Below are 21,246 nucleotides of genomic sequence, written 5' to 3'. Positions count from 1 at the left end.
ATCATTTGTTTGCTCTAGCTCAATCTCGAGCTCAATCTCTCTGTAAATGCCATGTCTGTAGGTCTCTGTTTCACTCTCGCTTTGTGTCTTCACCTCTCTTTTGTTTGAGCACCTCCATAGCACTTTGTCATCACCTGTGAGTATTGTTTTTGGTTATGGTGTTTGTTTGTTGCTGGTGGGAAAAGGGGGAAACCAAGACAAGTCGCCCATGGGCATACACTACCCGTAGGGTAAATACACTAGTTAGAACTGGGCGGACCACCCACTGTATTTTTGGTTAGTTAGTTAGCTGTTGTTAAAGTAGACTCGTCTAGCTTAGGGGTGTTTTTGAATACTTATTGTTTCTTTCCTTTGGTCCAGCTCAGCCCCTTTTCCTGCTCCCCCCATTACCGTGTGTTTATAAATAAACCTGGAGTTTGACGGTAGATTTCTGTTGTCGTGGTTATTTCGTTCACACTTTTACTTTGTCACAATAATAATTTGCATGAGTTATGTTACGGGTCTCATTACCATCCCCCCTAGACTGTCGGGCCAAAAGGGATTCGTAACACCAACCAATACTGGTTCATGACATGTGATAGACCAATACCCCATGAGGCTTCTTCTCTATCTCTAAGCTGAGACCTTGAAACTGAGATATCTTTTGTTTGTTCTCAAAACACGGTCTGGGCGTACTGCCAAATTGCAACTACTGATAGTGAGGATTTGTACAGTCAGCCACTTGCATTAACAAAGAAATTGGTTATTAGAACTGCACATGAATAGAAGACAGAAGTTGGTTAAAAGAAAAGCACAAACATTAAAATGTGCTCTACAGTGTCATTTTCTCTGTGTGTGTGTGTGTGTGTGTACTACATACTCTCCTTTGTTCTTCTCATTGTTCTCCTCTTGTCCATGGGTGTACAATGAATCTCTGACAAGGGATTCTCTCACTCACTCTGATTGTACAGTAATAGTTGTGGGCAGGTATATATTTGAATTAGGCTGCAGTGCAGTCAGTGTAGAGACACACACACATGCATACGCACGCATCTGTCCCGCTCCTTGTTCTTCACTGTTTAAGGGGAAGGTGTTGAAGCGGACTCATAACTTAAACACTTGTGGAATGTTTACTCCTCACCTTTATCCTCTGATCCATTTCCCAATAGCGTTACTCCAGGTGACAGTAATCACAACAGTAATCAATCAATTCCTCCTTTGTGTAGGTTTGGATGGGAAGGTTTTAGTGTGTGTGTGTGTGTGTGTGCATGCGTGCGTTCTCCTCTATGAACAGCTGTGGAGTACATATGGAGACATAGTCATGCTCTGCTTGTTTTGGCCCTGTGCTATACACAGGCTGACACTGTGTAGCTCATACAGACACAAGCACACTTACACACACACACACACACAGACAGAGAGATGCTACCCACTGTGTCTGCGTGGGCTTTGATGCTGATCACTTGAGAAAAACCTGTACCTAGTCTAGTTGAACATGTTCTGCTCTGTAGAGATGTGTTCCTGTCCCCTTGAGAGCTGACCCTAGTAGCTCAGCTGAGATTCAACTAGACACAGGCCACCAATGAATGACCATCACCTCTACTGTAAGGTGAAACTTGGAGTTTGTTAGCATGGACCAGTGTTTGTGTGTGTGAGTGACTGGTATGTTTTGTGTGTTTAGGGTGATCTACGGAGTGTGCGTGAAGCCACAGGAATGTGTGCTGATGGTTGTCATGGTAAGAGGTTATCAGGGTGGGAACTCTCTCTTATTCACCCTATTCACTCTTAAGGACTAGCTGTGACTAGTCAGTCTTAGGCTTCAGAACACCAGACTAGACCCAAATGCTGTCTGTCAGTGTGTGTCTCTTTCATTGGTATAATGATGAGTGTGTGCAGCAGGCAGCCATGCTGGAGGGTTCTCTTGGCCTCTCATTGATCAGAGAGAGAGTGGCTGGGTGGGTGATGATGAAAAGAGAAGAGAATGGAAGGGCACATGTCTGTTCACTGTTCTGTCTCGCTGGGTGGATCTGGGCTGAACTGGAAGATAATGAGCAGAGCAGCGGGTGAGGGGATGGGGTCGGGGCGGATGCTTTTTGTCTCTACTCCGAGACTTTTGGGTGTGGAGGGCCTGGGTGGATATTTGTGTTTTTGAAAACATCTGGTTGCCCGGGTAGTGGTGGGTGGGTGTGTTTCTGAATGCATGTGAGCGGTCTGTGCGGATCCTCCACACCCTTCACACACTCAAACACCCTGCACACAACCACAGAGATGCATGTCAGTCAGGCCTGGAGACTCCACTGTAAGGATGTGGTGAAGATGACCTCAAGACATTTGGGGTTGGAGAAGCTGTCAGCTGGATTCTCATTGGACATATCCCAGAATAGAAGTGCACCATTAAATATGTATGCTATTTCATGCTGTTGTTGGGGGCTTAAAATATATGTAGGGCCTAGGTGTAGTTGCCATGGTTTTCACTAGATTCTAGAAGATACCATAGATATCTGCAGTGGTGTAAAAAGTACCCAAACATCATACTTAAGTAAATATATTTTTACTTGAGTTATTTTCTATTAAAGGTGAGTCACCCAGTAAAATACAACTTGAGTAAAAGTATTTGGTTTTAAATACAGTATATCACAAAAGTGAGTTCACCCCTCACATTTTTGTAAATATTTGAGTATATCTTTTCATGTGACAACACTGAAGAAATTACACTTTGCTACAATGTAAAGTAGTGAGTGTACAGCTTGTATAAGAGTGTAAATTTGCTGTCCCCTCAAAATAACACAGCCATTAATGTCTAAACCGCTGGCAACAAAAGTGAGTACACCCCTAAGTGAAAATGTCCAAATTGGGCCCAATTAGCCATTTTCCCTCCCAGGTGTCATGTGACTCGTTAGTGGTGCAAGGTCTCAGGTGTGAATGGGGAGCAGTTGTGTTAAATTTGGTATCATCGCTCTCACACTCCCTCATACTGACTGGTCACTGGAAGTTCAACATGGCAAAGAACTCTCTGAGGATCTGAAAAAAAGAATTGTTGCTCTACATAAAGATGGCCTGGGCTATAAGAAGATTGCCAAGACCCTGAAACTGAGCTGCAGCACGGTGGCCAAGACCATACAGCGGTTTAACTGGACAGGTTCCACTCAAAGCAGGCCTCGCCATGGTCGACCAAAGAAGTTGAGTGCACGTGCTCAGCGTTGTCTTTGGGAAATAGACGTATGAGTGCTGTCAGCATTGCTGCAGAGGTTGAAGGGGTGGGGGATCAGCCTGTCAGTGCTCAGACCATACGCCGTACACTGCATCATATTGGTCTGCATGGCTGTCGTCCCAGAAGGACGCCTCTTCTAAAGATGATGCACAAGAAAGCAAACAGTTTGCTGAAGACGAGCAGACTAAGGACATGGATTACTGGAACCATGTCCCGTGGTCTGATGAGACCAAGATAAACTTATTTGGTTCAGATGGTGTCAAACGTGTGAGTACAAAGACAAGTGTGTCTTGCCTACAGTCAAGCATGGTGGTGGGAGTGTCATGGTCTGGGGCTGCATGTGTGCTGCCGGCACTGGGGAGCTACAGTTCATTGAGGGAACCATGAATGCCAACATGTACTGTGACATACTGAAGCAGAGCATGATCCCCTCCCTTCGGAGACTGGGCCGCAGGGCAGTATTCCAACATGATAACGACACCAAACACACCTCCAAGACGACCACTGCCTTGCTAAAGAAGCTGAGGGTAAAGGTGATGGACTGGCCAAGCATGTCTCCAGACCTAAATCCTATTGAGCATCTGTGGGGCATCCTCAAACGGAAGGTGGAGGAGTGCAAGGTCTCTAACATCCACCAGCTCTGTGATGTCATCATGGAGGAGTGGAAGAGGACTCCAGTGGAAACCTGTGAAGCTCTGGTTAACTCAATGCCCAAGAGGGTTAAGGCAGTGCTGGAAAATGATGGTGGCCACACAAAATATTGACACTTTGGGCCCAATTTGGACATTTTCACTTTTGTTGCCAGCGGTTTAGACATTAATGGCTGTGTTATTTTGAGGGGACAGCAAATTTACACTGTTATACAAGCTGTACACTCACTACTTTACATTGTAGCAAAGTGTCATTTCTTCAGTGTTGTCATATGAAAAGATATACTCATATGTATAAAAATGTGAGGGGTGTATTCACTTTTGTGATATACTGTATACTTAAGTATCAAAAGTAAATGTAATTGCTAAAATATACTTAAGTATCAAAAAAGGAATAGTACAAATAATTTTAACTTCCTTATATTAAGAACCAAATTAAACCATTTTTAATTGTTTTAATTTACAGAAAGCCAGGGCCACACACCAACACTCATTAAGTATTTGCGTTTAATGAGTCTGCCAGATCAGAGGCAATAAGGGTGACCAGGGATGTTTTTCTTGACAACTGTGTGAATTGGACCATTTTCCTGTCCTGCTAAGCATTCCAAATGTAACAAGTACTTTTGTTGTCAGGGAAAAGGTATTGAGTAAAAAGCACATTATTTTCTTTAGGAATGTAGTGAAGTAAAAGTTGTCAAAAATATAAATGGTAAAGTACAGATGCCCCCCAAAAAACTATTGAAGCAGTACTTTAATTGATGTGTATGTAAGTACTTTACACCACTGGATATCTGCCATGTTGTTCCTGAGACAGACTGACAGTGACAATGGCCAGGCAGTAAGTAACATGAGACTGTGTGGCTGGTTTATTTCCTGTTGATCACATTTCACTGACTAAGAGGTATGTTTTTGTGGGAAAATGACATATCTTCATGGAACACACAACTCCTAAGCTGTCACATGGCGTCATAGGTAGTGTGAGAACCTGTCACACACAACCCCCCAACACACCAGGGCTTGTTTGGCCAATAAGGCCTGGCCAGGTGAGGTGCTGTAGGAGAGCTTGTCATGCTAGATAAGATAGAGATGTTGGATAGGGGTCAGGGCACAGATACCTCTGTCCTTACCTCATCTCCTCACCTTATTTTACAACCATCTGAAAACACTAGATCACGTAAATTTAATCTTTGGAGACCTATATATACTTTTACACTTGCTTTCATCTATCGTCCAGTTCTGCAGGATCATTGCCAGTGATGCGGAAATGAAGCCATTTTGGAGAATTCAGATGCTGTATTTGTTACGGTTTCCTTCCTGAGTGTGATGAGCAGTGTATCTCAAAGGGCACAGAGCCTGGCTCTGACAGGGGGAGTTGGTGTTGGATACCATGTTACATTTACTGGGTTACTGTATATGTGTCATATTCTTAGTCCTCTCACAGACAAAGGAGAGTTTGTTCCAGTGTCTTTCTCACTCTCACTCGCACACACGCACACACACACACACACACACACAAGGTGGTATTCCACTGCTCTCGGCCTGGGTCCAGTTTCCCAAAAGCATCTTAAGGCTAATTTCACCGTTAGAATGTTCGTAGGAGCATAATGAAATCTATGAGCGGTTTCCCAAAATCATCATTATTAACATTGCACTTGAGAACGCTTGTAATCTAACGTCTGCCTCAGACCACTTGTAGAGCAGCTAAGTGCGTAGTTAGATGCTTTTTTGCTCTCCCGCATTACTTTATACACAGATCTCTGCTAAGCATAGAATCACATGGTTTATCTGTCTCTCTGTGACCACCAATAACTTCAGAACAAAGTTGAGTACAAATATAAAGTTGCCCATGTCTTTGCAATTGTTATAAACAATCGACGTATAAAAAGATGGTTTAAATAAAAACCGAGATGACTGCATTAAATTATAAATAGTAGGCTATAGGCCCATTTCAATCATAGTGAAATACATTTCATGTTCAATCAATTGAGTTCTGTTTTGCTACATGTACTGTCATTTGTCGCAATATATTTCATGATGTGTAACCTAACGTGCTCAATGATGTGCCAAATTGGTGATTTAGTGCATTTTTATTGGGTAAGCATTAGAATAAGCTGCCTCAATATTTACAGCCGTAGGTGGTAATATCTCTCTAGGAGCTCCTCCGTCATCAGTATTGTGAAATAATGTTAAGTAAAGATTTGAATGCTGATCCAAGAGCAGGCACTCCCTTTATGTTGATAATATCAGTATTGACACATGCTCCAACAATGCACTTAGCGACCGCTCTCTCCGCGTGGTGTTTTAGAAACATGTTATATCTTCAGCCGTTGTGAGATATATGTGAGTCATTATTATGAGTCATAATTGGGTAAAGCCATTTGAATCCAATCACTTTTTCACATCTTCGCTTTTAATTTAAACAAACTTTCCATATACGTTTGCCCATGGAAGAGGTGGTCAGATAGGGACTTTTTGTTACCTGAATGTCAAAACATTCAGGAGATAAAGGTGTTCAAAATTTTAAAGCGTACAAATAGGGTTGTCAAATTATTTTAATTTTAAAGTTTTTTATAAAAACTATGACATTTAACTTTTTAAAGTCAATTATCTAAATATAAATGTATGGTTTTTGATTTTTTTATAATTCACATATGTTGTAGCTTAGACCTACCTTACATCATCTGAGGTTTTTGTGTTGTGCTCGCTATCGGTTGAGACACAACATGCTCTTGAATACCGGGTGGGTGTCATTTCAATCATAAATAGAATTCATAGAATGGACCTATCCCTTCAGACCACTGCAATTTAGCTGGTACACCACTGACATTTAAATTTAAATGTTAGCTTCTAATTACTACCACAAAGATGGCGGTGGGTCCACCCACCGTTGTCCACCCAATCAACTATCCCCCATAGTACAAAAGTTGACCTATTCTGTGCGAGAAATAAATATTCTAAACATAGTCTGGGAGTTGTGGGATGCAACAGATCAGAACGTTTAGCTTAAAATGTTTATAAACTATTAGGCTATTTATTCACATTATAAGCGCAGCAATGCGCACACAGCAGTAGGCTATATGCAGGAATGTTCCATTAGCGGGAAAACACCATTATCAAAAGTGAATAAATATAGTAGGCCTAGCCTATAGAAAGCTGATGGAATCCTCTTCTTTTTAATAGAGGGCATCACTCTGTTTTCTCACGCATTTGCATAGCCTATCGAAATGTTGTGCAACATGAGCTCATGTTGAGTACCAGGCAGTTAGTAAGTTTGGTAGGCTATTAGTGAGCACCAGCAGCATCAGAGTTTGGAGAAGCCTAATTACCGTGACGAAACGTTCACTTGGCATCTGACTGCCGGTGTGGCGGTAATACGCTCACCGTAACAGCCCTAGCTGTGACTCCTTCTCTGTATGTGGTGTTGTGATAAGCTCTGTTGCTTCCCAGCTCGCCCAGTGGCCTGTTTTATAACACATGAGTAATGTTGGGGGTAGCAAGGTCGCAGGTAGGGGAGCTAGCGACGGTATATAAACCGTTATAATAACGGTTTGTTAAGAAATATGGAATTCTTGTGATCATCAGATGAAGTCCTGCATTCCTGCTGGGCAGCTCCCCTATAGACGACCACAGCCAACAGTCATTGAGGAGGAGATAATGGAGGATTTGAGTAAAAACACCTCAGAGAGAGGAGGTGCTAGGCTAGGGGTTTGAGCTCGAACACTAGCTGTGCTGTGGGCCAGTTACAGAGCAAGTGGGTCATTTGACCTATTACTCATGTTGACATAACTTATGTAAGAGTCACACTGCCAGATCAGTGTGTATGGCCTTACATATGCCAAATGAGAAACTGTATAGCCTACTACTACTACTACTATCATTAATAAAAGTTGTAGGTCTGTGTGTGTACTTTACCACCCAAGGCTATAGACTTTGAGTCAGGCAATGTGTGTTATTGCCTTGTTATTTGTGGAATACAGATGAAGTAAAGTCATAAAACGGCACACAGCAGGGGGGTGGTTAGTGCTGTTCCTGTTCCTCGTTGTGAAATCCACTTAGGCCTAAATCTCCTCCTGTGTTAGGATACCTGCTGCTCTTCCCAGTGACAGTCTCTGAAGTTCCAGGTCTGCCAGGTCAGTTACTGGTGGGAAGCATCTAAGTAGATCACACACACACACACACTCTCTCTCTCACCTACACACCGAGTGGCTATGGTGCATTCTGCTTGTGCTCTTCTCAGCACTAAGCTGTCATAATGTCTTTGAAGGAGGGCAGCGGAGCATTTAATTGGGTTACAGATCTGAGTTGATGCTCTCCGATCCGTGAGGTACCACCAGAGCTCCAACTAACCAACAGGAAACTTCATGAATGCAACGCTCGGCTCCGCTCAGCTCCCCAGGGGCATTGTAATGAAAATCTAAACCTCAGTCACACATACGCAGGGCCTGACGTCAATAAGGCTCTGTTACGTATAGAGCTTGTAGAAGAGATGTATAAACCCATAGCTTCAATACTCAACAGAGGGTAGAGAGAGAAAGGGGCTATTTGTGTGTGACACAGCTGCGTGTCGGGTGTGTTAAACTGAGCAACAATGTTATTCTGCTAGTTTCGAGGGATGACTTTTTTCACCCCCTTTGGCTAGATAACATTGGACGTTTGACAAGTTCTGTGTAACATGAATTTCTGTACTGTGACTAATTGGTTGGTTTTGAGTTTTAAATGTTTTATTATCCATGTTTCTCTTCCCTGCAGAGAGGAGTCAGTAGTACCCTGCAGAGAGGAGTCAGTAGTACCCTGCAGTGCTGAACTGAGCCGAACCGAGCCAAGCGGATCTGAACAGAAGTCCTCATTGCATTTCTTAGCATCGCGTCTCAGATGGAACTGAAGGTGTGGGTGGACGGTGTGGTGCGCGTGGTCTGTGGCCTATCAGAGGAGACTTCCTGCCAGGATGTGGTCATCGCACTGGCTCAGGCCATTGGTCAGTATCTCAGTCCCTCTTCCTCTCTGGGGAGCAAGTTCTTTCCCTCTAAACCCTACGGCTCTTTCCAAACCAACCCTGACTAGCCCCTACTACACCATAGGCACTTTAGATTTCAAAGAATAGGATGGGCATAAGCAATATGGTGAAAATCCCACTGATCGGGTAAGGTGGGACCACTGTGTTATTTATTTCTTCCACCTATCCTTCCTTTCTGACCTCAATGAAGTGCTTAGGGGGAATGGTGCTAGGGGTCGACTTGGTATGGAGCAAGCTTCTGTCACCACACCCTCAGGCTGTATTGAAGCCACATACTGCAGTGCCAAAAACTAAACCCCACTGCCAGGTCATTAGGGAGAGCTTGTCCTCATTTCAGTTTGTTTGAACATGTTTACACATTGTATAAGACTTATATTTGTCATTGCTGAGAGAAGAGAGAGTTGAGTTAAGGACTGAAGAACTAGAGTTTAGAGTCTTGTATAGACATTAGCCATATGCCCATTGCCAGAGAGAGTGCAACGAGCTGTTAATGATTTGTGCTAATTTTATGTTTCAGTTTTCTGACTCTCTCTTCCTGCCACAGGTCAGACGGGTCGCTACGTGCTGATCCAGAGACTGAGAGATTCAGAGAGGCAGCTGTTAGCCAACGAAAGGCCCCTGGAGTCCCTGGCCAAGTTGGGACAGCACGGCAACGACGTCCAGTTCTTTCTGCGCCGCACCGGCCCCAGCAGCAGCGATGGACCAGGGTCTGGCTCTGGCTCCACCCAGGACCGTGTCGCCCCTCTTTCCCTGCCCAAACACCCCGAACCAGAGCCCCTCAAACGCACCCAGCCCAAGAAGTCCCTCACCTTTAACCTGGGGCCCTCCAACTCCCCCAGAACCAAAGCCAAGCAGCTCATTAGGAAGTCTCCCTGCGACTCCCCCAAAGAGAGGTCCTCACCCAGCCCCATTCCTCCTCACCATGCTACCTCCCCCTCCCCACACTCCCACTCCCCCTCTCCCTCCCCTCTCGTGGGCCCGTCCAAAGAGGAGGTTTTCCGGCAGATTCTTCAGCAGCAGGAGAAGCTGAGGGCCTTTGAGGCCCAGCTGGAGGCCATGGAGAGAGACTCTCGGTCCAGGAACAGGGCCTCCCCGGCCTCCTCTCCTTCCCCTGTCCCAGAGGCTCGCCTCCAGGAGGAGATGGAGGCTCTGGAGCAGGCAGCCAGGAGGAACCAGGCCGAGCTGGCCCACGAGACATTCTGGGAGGAAGAGCTGCAGGCAGAGGTGGAGAGGGAGAGGGAGATGAGGAGGAGGCTGGGGGAACTCCATGCCAAGATGGACGACTGCGGCCGGCGACTCCACGACTTCTCGTCTCGCTCCGCCCAGCTGGAGCAGGCCATCAAACGGGAGAACCTTGGGGGTGGTGCCCATGTTGGGAGGGCCAATCAGGCGGGGGGTGAGGAGTCGCTAGGGGCGATGAGGGCGGAGCTACAGAGCCAGGGGAGGCACAGCGAGGAGCTGGAGGGGGAGTTATCGGAGACGGACAGGGCTCTGGGGAAGGCTGAGTCACTGCTGCAGGTAAGGAGAGAGGGTAGGGCCCTGGAGAGAGGGGTTTAGATCGCAGTCTCCTTTACCCACACTCCTATTCAGTATCCACGAGAAGGTTGTAGTTCAGTGGTTCCCAAATGGTGGGTCAGTGCTGTGGGACAAACTGATTGAGACCTGGGAAACCAAGTGAGCCAAGGATCCTTGATCAAGCCAAATCGTGTTATCATAGGAACATTTGAAACACTTTATCAAAACATTTTGCGAACCACTGGTGTAGCTACCATCTCTCACCCCCTCTTGTCAGCACACTGCAGCAAACGCACACACATACATTCATCAGTGCAAGGACACTCAACAAACAAATAAATATGGTCTCGGTCCAATTGTGATGGGAAAACCTATATTTATTGGGGAGAAAAATGCTTACCATTTACACAATGTTTTGTACTTAAATCAAACGTGTACCTAAATGTATGAATGTTTGCTATGAATTGTAATGGGACCCCTTTGGGGTGTCTGGCTGAACTGGCTTGACTGGTATGATTGGCTGTGACCGCTTAGTTCTCATCTGGACTGATTAGATACACTCCCCCATATCTGTACTCTCATTTGTATCACATTGACAGTACTTGTACTTCCTTATATTCTTGTATCTGAAATTGAGAAAAATAAATAAAAACTGAATAAAGGTCATTAATCCATTGCACAAGTGCATTTTCTTGGCTTGACTTTGCCACAAGCAGGTCTGTCAGTGTTTGCTGCTAGTTGGAGACAGTGACGATGTTGTTGTATGTAGCTAATGATATTCTAATGTATTTCATTTGGGTTGAGTGCATTTGCTACATCCCACATTAAGACGGGGCCATTGGCACTCTTAGACCATTGCAACCCATCTCATTGTGATCCATAAGTAATGACTGTGCTATTGGCATGCTATGAAAACGGATTATAAGACCATGAAAATCTCATTTGGTATCAGTTTGTCAGCTGAGTAGGAGTGGGACTTTGATTAAGTCTGTGGTCTATATAGTCATGACTGACCCTTATTTCGTCAGTCACAAGTTGACCTTATTTGTAAAACCCTGTTAGCCCTCACTCCCCCCTATCTGAGATACCTACTGCAGCCCTCAACCTCCACATACAACACCCGTTCTGCCAGTCACATTCTGTCAAAATCAAATGTTATTTTTCACGTACGTGTTTAGCTGATGTTTTTGCAGGTTTAGCAAAATGCTTGTGTTTCTATCTCCAACAGTGCAGCAATATCTAACAAGTAATATCTAACAATACACACAATCTAAAGTAATGGAATTCAGAATATATAAATATTTGGATGAGCAATGTCAGAGCGGCATAGACTAAAATACAGTAGAATAGGTTAGAATACAGTATATAAATATGAGATGAGTAATGCAAAATATGTAAACATTATTAAAGTGACAAGTGTTCCATTATTTCAAGTGGCCAGTGATTTCAAGTCTATGTATATAGGGCAGCAGCCTCTAATGTGCTAGTGATGGCTATTTAACAGTCTGATGGCCTTGAGATAGAAGCTGTTTTCAGTCTCAGCTTTGATGCACCTGTACTGGCCTCGCCTTCTGGATGATAGCGGGGTGAACAGGCAGTGGCTTGGGTGGTTGTTGTTGAAGATATTTTTGACCTTCCTGTGACATTGGGTGCTGTAGGTGTCCTTGAGGGCAGGTAGTTTTCCCCAGGTGATAGGTTGGGCAGACCGCACCACCCTCTGGAGAGCCCTGCGGATGCGGGCGGTGCAGTTGTACCATTCGGTGATACAGCCCGACAGGATGCTCTCAATTGTGCATCTATAAAAGTTTGTGAGGGTTTTAGGTGCTAAACCAAATTTCTTCAGCCTCCTGAGGTTGAAGAGGCGCTGTTGCGCCTTCTTCACCACACTGTGTGTGGGTGTACCATTTCAGTTTGTCAGTGATGTGTACGCAGAGGAACTTAAAGCTTTCCACCTTCTCCGCAGCTTTTCCATCGATGTGGATAGGGGGGTGCTCCCTCTGCTGTTTCCTGAAGTCCACGATCGGCTCCTTTTGTTTTGTTGACGTTGGGTTGTGTGGTGCCAGGTTACTTTCCTGGCACCACACCCCCAGGGCCCTCACCTCCTCCCTGTAGGCTGTCTTGTCGTTGTTGTTAATCAGGCAAACTTGATGATTGAGTTGGTTGCATTCGTGGCTACACACTCATGGGTGAACAGGGAGTACAGGAGTGGGCTGAGCATGCATCCTTGTGGGGCCCCAGTGTTGAGGATCAGAGGAGTGGAGATGTTGTTTCCTATCTTCACCACCTGGGGGCGGCCCGTCAGGAATTCCAGGACCCAGTTGCACAGGGCGGGGTTCAGACCCAGGGCCTCGAGCTTAATGATGAGCTTGGAGGGTACTATGGTGTTGAATGCTGAGCTATAGTCAATGAACAGCATTCTTACATAGGTATTCCTCTTGTCCAGATTGGATAGGGCAGTGTACAGTGCAATGGCGATTGCATCGTCAGTGGATCTATTGGGGCAGGGTGTCAGGTAAGGTAGAGGTTATATGATCCTTGACTGGTCTCTCAAAGCACTTCATGATGACAGAAGTGAGTGCTGTGGGGTGATAGTCATTTAGTTCAGTTACCATTGCTATCTTGGGTACAGGAACAATGGTGGACATCTTGAAGCATGTGTGGAAACAGACTGGGATAGGGAGAGATTGAATATGTCTGTAAACACTCCAGGCAGCTGGTCTGCGCATTTTCTGGGGACGCGGCTAGGGATGCCGTCTGGGCCGGCAGCCTTGCGAGGGTTAACATGCTTAAATGTCTTACTCACATTGGCCACGGAGAAGGAGAACCCACAGTCCTTGGTAGTGGACGGGGTCGGTAGCACTGTGTTATGCTCAAAGCGGGCGAAGAAGATGTTTAGCTTGTCCGGAAGCAATACGTTAATAGTCGCAGGGGGTACAACCAGTATCTCCTAACATCTCCTAACACATAAAAAAAACAAAATACTGCAAAGTTTTCTAAGAGCTTGAAGCACGGCAGCCCTATCCATCCACTCCATTCTCCAACACGGAGAATGTTAAAGGTCCCCAAAGCGCACACATCCCTGAGTCACTCCTCTTTTCAGTTCGCTGCAGCTAGCTAGCTGCAAACACTCAAACTGGACAGTTTTATCTCCATCTCCATTCAAAGACTCACTCATGGACACTTACTGACAGTTGTGGCTGTTTCACGTGATGTGTTGTTGTCTCCACCTTGCATTTTGTGCTGTTGTCTGTGCCCAATAATGTTTGTACCATGTTTTGTGCTGCTACCATGTTGGGTTTCTGCCGGGTTGTGTTGCTACCATGCTTTGTTGTCACATATTGCTGCCATGCTATCTTATTGTCTTTCTTTATGTGGTGGTGTCTCTTGTCGTGATGTGTGTTTTGTCATATAAAGATTTTTTTAAATCCCAGCCCCCATCTCTCTGCAGGAGGCCTTTTCGTAGGCCATCATTGCAAAAAATAATTTGTTCTTAATAGGGATAGGCGGGACGCAAATGGCTCAACTGGCCAATTGCCAGGGAAAATGCAGAGCGCCAGATTCAAATAAAATACTATAAAATTCAAACTTTCATTAAATCACACATGTAAGATACTCAATTAAAGATACACTCGTTGTGAATCCAGCCAACATGTCAGATTTTTAAAATGCTTTTCGGCGAAAGCATAAGAAGCTATTATCTGATAGCCTGCACCATCTGCACCAGCAGTAAACAAAGGGGTTAGCATATTTCAACCCTGCAGGCGCTACACAAAACGCTGAAATAAAATATAAAACACGCCTTACCTTTGACAAGCTTCTTTTGTTGGCACTCCAATATGTCCCATAAACATCACAATTGGTCCTTTTTGTTCGATTAATTCCAAAATATTTCAAAAGTTGCCTATAAACTTTGCCAACATTTTTCAAACTACTTTTATAATACAACTTTAGGTATTTTTAAACGTTAATAATCAATAAAATTGTAGACAGGGCAATCTGTGTTCAATACAGGAATGAAAACAAACCAGCGCCACTTTTCACGTCTTGCGCAACTCACAAAAGTGTACCCAGTTCCTAGTTGGCCTACTTCTTCATTGCACAGGAATGACCTCAACCGATTATTGAACAGAAACCAAACAGACCTCAAAAAGCTTGCTGGTCCACCTCTGGTACAGGACTATATCAGGACTGTTGCTGGTTCATCTCTGGTACTTCTGGTCATGTACTGTATGGTCCTGTATGTGGACACCTGCTCGTCGAACATCTCATTCCAAAATCATGGGCATTAATATAGAGTTGGTCCACCCTTTGCTGCTATAACAGCCTCCACTCTTCTTGGAAGGCTTTCCACTAGATGTTGGAACATTGCTACTGGGACATGCTTCCATTCAGTCAAAAGGGCATTAGTGAGGTTGCGCTCTGATGTTGGGCGGTTAGGCCTGGCTCGCAGTCGGCATTCTGATTCATCCCCATTGTGTTTGATGGGATTGAGGTCAGATCTCTGTGCATGCTAGTCAAGTTCTTCCGCATCGATCTCAAACCATTTTTGTATGGACCTCGCTTTGGGCACGGGAGCATTGTCATGATGAAACAGGAAAGGGCTTTCCTGAAACGGTTGCCACAAAGTTGGAAGCACAGAATCATCTCTAGAATGTCATTTGTGTGCTGTAGCGTTGAGATTTCCCTTCACTGGAATACAGCCCCAGACCATTATTCCTCCTCCGCCGAACTTTACAGTTGGCACTATGTATTCAGGCAAGTAGCTTTGTCCTGGCACCCACCAAACCCAGATTTGTCCTTCAAACTGACAGATGGTGAAGCGGGATTTCTCACTCTAGAGAACAAGTTTACATTTATGCAGAGCCCAATGGTGGTGAGCTTTACACCACTCCAGCTTGGCATTGTGCATAGTGATCTTAGGCATGTGTGCGGCTGCTCGGCCATGGAAACTCATTTCATGAAGCTTCTGACAATCAGTTCTTGTGCTGACGTTGCTTCCAGAGGACCCCCCTCTTTGTCTGTCTCTCTCTCGACTGCTCTGACATTGTTGACTAGGCACAAGTGGAAAGTCGATTGGGTTAATTGATTAGTTTGCTTTTGTGTGTCAATGTTTAATTGATGGAGGAAAGGTTGACGTTGGAAAGACCAGTGTTGTCTTCTCTTCCACCTAGTTCAATTTTATTTCACCTTAATTTAACCAGGTAGACTAGTTGAGAACAAGTTCTCATTTACAACTGCGACCTGGCCAAGATAAAGCAAAGCAGTGCAACACAAACAACAACAGAGTTACACATGTAATAAACAAACATACAGTCAATAATACAATAGAACAAGTCTATATACAGTGTGTGCAAATGACGTAGGATAAGGGAGGTAAGGCAATAAATAGGCCATAGTGGCAAAATAATTACACTATAGCAATTAAACACTGGAGTGATAGATGTGCAGAAGATGATTGTGCAAGTAGAGATACTGGGGTGCAAAGGAGCAAAATAAATACAGTGGGGCAAAAAAGTATTTAGTCAGCCACCAATTGTGCAAGTTCTCCCACTTAAAAAGATGAGAGAGGCCTGTAATTTTCATCATAGGTACACTTCAACTATGACAGACAAAACAAATCCAGAAAATCACATTGTAGGATTTTTAATTAATTTATTTGCAAATTATGGTGGAAAATAAGTATTTGGTCAATAACAAAAGTTTATCTCAATACTTTGTTATATACCCTTTGTTGGCAATGACAGAGGTCAAATGTTTTCTGTAAGTCTTCACAAGGTTTTCACACACTGTTGCTGGTATTTTGGCCCATTCCTCCATGCAGATCTCCTCTAGAGCAGTGATGTTTTGGGGCTGTTGCTGGGCAACACAGACTTTCAACTCCCTCCAAAGATTTTCTATGGGGTTGAGATCTGGAGACTGGCTAGGCCACTCCAGGACCTTGAAATACTTCTTACGAAGCCACTCCTTCGTTGCCCGGGCGGTGTGTTTGGGATCATTGTCATGCTGAAAGACCCAGCCACGTTTCATCTTCAATGCCTTTGCTGATGGAAGGGCACTCAAAATCTCACGATACATGGCCCCATTCATTCTTTCCTTTACACGGATCAGTCGTCCTGGTCCCTTTGCAGAAAAACAGCCCCAAAGCATGATGTTTCCACCCCCATGCTTCACAGTAGGTATGGTGTTCTTTGGATGCAACTCAGCATTCTTTGTCCTCCAAACACGACGAGTTGAGTTTTTACCAAAAAGTTATATTTTGGTTTCATCTGACCATATGACATTCTCTCAATCTTCTTCCGGATCATCCAAATGCTCTCTAGCAAACTTCAGACGGGCCTGGACATGTACTGGCTTAAGCAGGGGGACACGTCTGGCACTGCAGGATTTGAGTCCCTGGCGGCATAGTGTGTTACTGATGGTAGGCTTTGTTACTTTGGTCCCAGCTCTCTGCAGGTCATTCACTAGGTCCCCCCGTGTGGTTCTGGGATTTTTGCTCACCGTTCTTGTGATCATTTTGACCCCACGGGGTGAGATCTTGCGTGGAGCCCCAGATCGAGGGAGATTATCAGTGGTCTTGTATGTCTTCCATTTCCTAATAATTGCTCCCACAGTTGATTTCTTCAAACCAAGCTGCTTACCTATTGCAGATTCAGTCTTCCCAGCCTGGCCTGGTGCAGGTCTACAATTTTGTGTCTGGTGTCCTTTGACAGCTCTTTGGTCTTGGCCATAGTGGAGTTTGGAGTGTGACTGTTTGAGGTTGTGGACAGGTGTCTTTTATACTGATAACAAGTTCAAACAGATGCCATTAATACAGGTAACGAGTGGAGGACAGAGGAGCCTCTTAAAGAAGAAGTTACAGGTCTGTGAGAGCCAGAAATCTAGCTTGTCTGTAGGTGACCAAATACTTATTTTCCACTATAATTTGCAAATAAATTCATAAAAAATCCGACAATGTGATTTTCTGGATTTTTTCATTTTGTCTGTCATAGTTGAAGTGTACCTATGATGGAAATTACAGGCCTCTCGCATCTTTTTAAGTGGGAGAACTTGCACAATTGGTGGCTGACTAAATACTTTTTTGCACCACTGTAACAGCATGGGGATGAGGTAGTTGGATGGGCTGTTTACAGATGGGCTATGTACACGTGCAGTGATCTGTGAGCTGCTCTGACAGCTGGTGCTTGAAGTTAGTGAGGGAGATATCGGTCTCCAGCTTCAGTGATTTTTGCAGTTCTCTCCAGTCATTGCCAGCAGAGAACTGGAAGGAAAGGTGGTCAAAGGAGGAATTGGCTTTGGGGGTGACCAGTGAAATATACCTGCTGGAGCACGTGCTACAGGTGGGTGCTGCTATGGTGACCAGTGAGCTGAGATAAGGCAGGGGCTTTACCTAGCAAAGACTTATAGATGACCTGGAGCCAGTGGGTTTGGCGACGGATACGAAGCGAGGGCCAGCCAACGAGAGCATACAGGTTGCAGTGGTGGGTAGTATATGTGGCTTTGGTGACAAAACGGATGGCACTGTGATGGACTGCATCCAATTTGCTGAGTAGAGTGTTGAGGGTATTTTGTAAATGACATCGCCGAAGTCGAGGATAGTCAGTTTTACAAGGGTATGTTTGGCAGCATGAGTGAAGGAGGCTTTGTTGCGAAGCTGATTCTAGATTCAATTTTGTATTGGAGATGTTTAATGCGAGTCTGGATGGAGAGTTTACAGTCTAACCAGACACCTAGGTATTTGTAGTTGTCCACATATTCTAAGTCAGAAATTCAAACTGATGGGTGTCTATGGTCAAAACATACTTTACTGATCGTTACAAGCTTATGAATTGTATGGTCAGGATTGTTAGACTTTTGCAGCTAGCAGTGGCTTTCTAGATGTGTACAGTAGGTGGCTGGCTGGCTGTTCATTAATGATGATAAGCATCTGACCTCTGAGATGCATGCTGTGGATGTTGCTGTACTCTTGTGGCGGGAATATGAATTACAGCCTTTGAAATCCCAACATCAGCCAGTCTGTGTTTGTTCTAATGATTAAGTAACCTAAGTAACCTTGCAAATTACATTTCATGTCTTCCAGTTGGCTGTATATCTGTGGTTGTTTTATATTCCAGCTTGCATATTTGGGAGGTAGTCCTAGAAAACAAAGGAGGTGATTCATGCAATAGAAACATCTCACCATTTCTTTAATCATATGTATCTAAATCCAAATATTATTGAACCTGTCCGATGTACATTTCAGTGTCAAACACATATCTAATGGTGTATAATAATAATAGAATGAGATAAACGAAGAGAATGAGAAGAGATCTATTAATTGAAGCCCAAACCTAACTTTAGACCTATCCAACACCTATGCCTATAGAATCATCAACTGTGTCCCCCACCCCCCTCTCTCTGTGTTCCTCCCCAGGAGAAGCAGGAGGAGTTGGAGGAGCTGAACAAGGAGTTGAGGCAGTGTAACTTGCAGCAGTTCATCCAGCAGGCGGGAGTCCTGCCAACACACACACATTCACGCACAGACCTCAGCGACCAGCTGGACCAGCTAGAACTGGCTCATATGCTACAGGAAAGATACAGAAATGGAGGTACAGACACACACTCTCTCTCTCAATCTCGCACAGAAGATTGCTCCTCCTTAACCTCCGTCTCTCTCCACCAGGCCTGGGCCTGCTCCCCTCAGAGTCACCACCCCGGCCCACAGCCAAGCAGTTCCTGGGACACCCCCGCAACCTGCAGAACCCGCTGGTGTCCAGCCTCCACCCAGAGGGTGTGTATGTGTGACACTATCTGCCACTACCCCGCCCTGTCCCACTCCGGCCTTCCCATGCCTTAGCTTGACTTTTTGGGCCATGCCTGGCGACCACACCCATCTGTTCTGGTACTAAGGGTGGAGGTCCAAGCATGGATCCCCCATCCCCCTACCAGCCCCCCCAGGTTTCCCTTAACCTTTTGCTGTCCTCTGACTGCCCCTTACGCCGCTAATGTTATTTGGTTATCTGATCATTCTGGTTATCTGTTATATTGGTCCATCTACAATCATTCTCTCTTCTCTCTCTGTTTCTTTCCACCCGCTCCCCTTTTCCCTTACTTTCCGATTCTCTCTCTCAACCCCACTCTTTCTCTTTCGGTCAGTCTCTCTCCCTCCGTTTCTGTCATTATCTTTCTCTGTTTCTGTCAGTCTCTCTCTGTTTCTGCCAGTCGTTCTCTGTTTCTCTGTGTTGTGGACTAACAGTAGCTCTGCCTCCTACTGCTCCCTCTACTCCAGCTGGACTGTAACACTCAGGCGGGTGGTGCAGCTGTGAGTTATTCCTGACCCCCCCCCCCCCAGTATGTCCCCACCTCCCCTCTCTCCCCCCCAGTCAGTCCAGTGACGCAGGGTGTCTGTCCACCCGCAGAACAACAGGCCTGTTCTCCACACACAACAGAAACACACTATTACACTGTAACCACTCTATTTCTGTTTAAAAGAGTGGGCCTCATTTAAATGCAGACGTTTTATTGGAAAAAAATCCAATTTGTGCTGCTTACAATCGATAAATGTGGCTCAATGACTGACCACTCTGACTGTAGTGTAAAATACAATTGTGTTTGGTTGTACCAGAGAGCCTTTTTCTGTCTCTGTTTGGGGGATTACTTCCCTATTGCCTTGTATGTTGGTGACCTTTGACTTCCAAAGAGAAAGAGAGAGCCTGACCTTAGTGCTGTAAGATGTATTGCACAGTCCCTTCTCTCTTCTGTGTGAGGTCATGGGCCCTGTTTGAATACTTAAAACATGCATCCTTCACATTAGTTCTGATATTTCATATTAGTCATTTCTTCTAAGGACAGAGAATGGAACAATGCATTTCAGAAGTATTGAAACATGGCCATGGCCTAGTATGTGTGATGTTGGGTTTATTTGTGTGTGTGTGTGTGTGTGTGTGTGTGCTCGTGCTCCCTCCTGGTTGCTGGGGTATTTTGGCGGTTTCTCTGGCTTTAGTGGGGAAATAGAGGTAGCATGCTTGAGGTAGAAGTTGCCTCACCACAGATCCTTGATCAGATGCCCCTAATCCAATCCATTAGGTGGTTAAATAAGAACTGACCCTGAATCAGTGGTTAGGGCCAACTTCTGCCCACTCCCAGGGAATGATTTACAATTATCTACCAAGCTCTCCCTCCACCTTAACAAGAAAATTGTTTTCAAGAAAAGTGTTTTCGAAACCAAATGAAAGGAGACATCATCCCAACTTATTTTTGTGTGTCTTGCAGTCGTGACATCCAGAGAGTCGTCATGGAGATAAAACAAGGAACGGCAGGGCCAAGGAGTTGTTCACTGTTTACTTAATGTCACCAACACATTCTATTTAACCCCTGTCTGTCTTTATACCTACTGTCTGTTATTATTATTATCATCCAGATTACCACATATACTATATACATACTGTGTATATACTAGCACATAAATATATTTATAGCATTTTGCTACTGTACACTGCAAAGTACCTATGTATGAAATGTAAAATGATTTAGGAAAACCTTTACCTGGAGAATTATTACTTTGTTTGTGTATTTAAATATAATAAAATATTGTGCACTGTGTGTTAGATAAACTTCCTGTTGTTTTGATTGAATGAAACCGTTAAATCCTCCCCAAGACCACATCATAGTTGCATAATATATACTTGCATCTACAGGCCTGGTTAAGTGATGCAATAAGATATGGCAAGGATGGGCCACTGTTGGGAATGTCCAACTCTGAATATTTCACATGCTAGTGCATAACGCTGACTCAAAACTCCAGTCACCCTTTCTATGAGGCACTGTTTAATGATGTAGAACGCGCATGCCCCGCCCACTTGAGGATCTCTTTCAGCCATCGATTTCCTGTGATTGAGGGG

The 21,246-nt window shown here is 44.7% G+C and overlaps 1 protein-coding gene across 5 annotated transcripts in view; it reads left to right on the top strand.

Annotated features, from left to right (window-relative positions):
* The window catches only part of LOC115134164 (ras association domain-containing protein 7-like), a 66,896-nt gene extending 45,938 nt beyond the window's left edge, over nt 1-20,958 (top strand). For all 5 annotated transcript variants that reach the window (XM_029667864.2, XM_029667862.2, XM_065022471.1 and 2 more), the window contains 5 exons: nt 8,590-8,815; nt 9,399-10,372; nt 18,780-18,954; nt 19,029-19,136; nt 20,618-20,958. In XM_029667864.2, the coding sequence (XP_029523724.1) occupies nt 8,713-8,815; nt 9,399-10,372; nt 18,780-18,954; nt 19,029-19,136; nt 20,618-20,649 (1,392 nt within the window). In that variant the 5' untranslated portion in view covers nt 8,590-8,712 and the 3' untranslated portion in view covers nt 20,650-20,958. The remainder of the gene's footprint in view (nt 1-8,589; nt 8,816-9,398; nt 10,373-18,779; nt 18,955-19,028; nt 19,137-20,617) is intronic.
* The last annotated feature ends 288 nt before the right edge of the window (nt 20,959-21,246 follow it).

The sequence above is a fragment of the Oncorhynchus nerka genome, linkage group LG9a, assembly GCF_034236695.1.
Source record: "Oncorhynchus nerka isolate Pitt River linkage group LG9a, Oner_Uvic_2.0, whole genome shotgun sequence".
In the NCBI taxonomy this organism is placed as follows: Eukaryota; Metazoa; Chordata; class Actinopteri; order Salmoniformes; family Salmonidae; genus Oncorhynchus; species Oncorhynchus nerka.
This window is presented reverse-complemented; position numbering and strand designations above follow the sequence as displayed.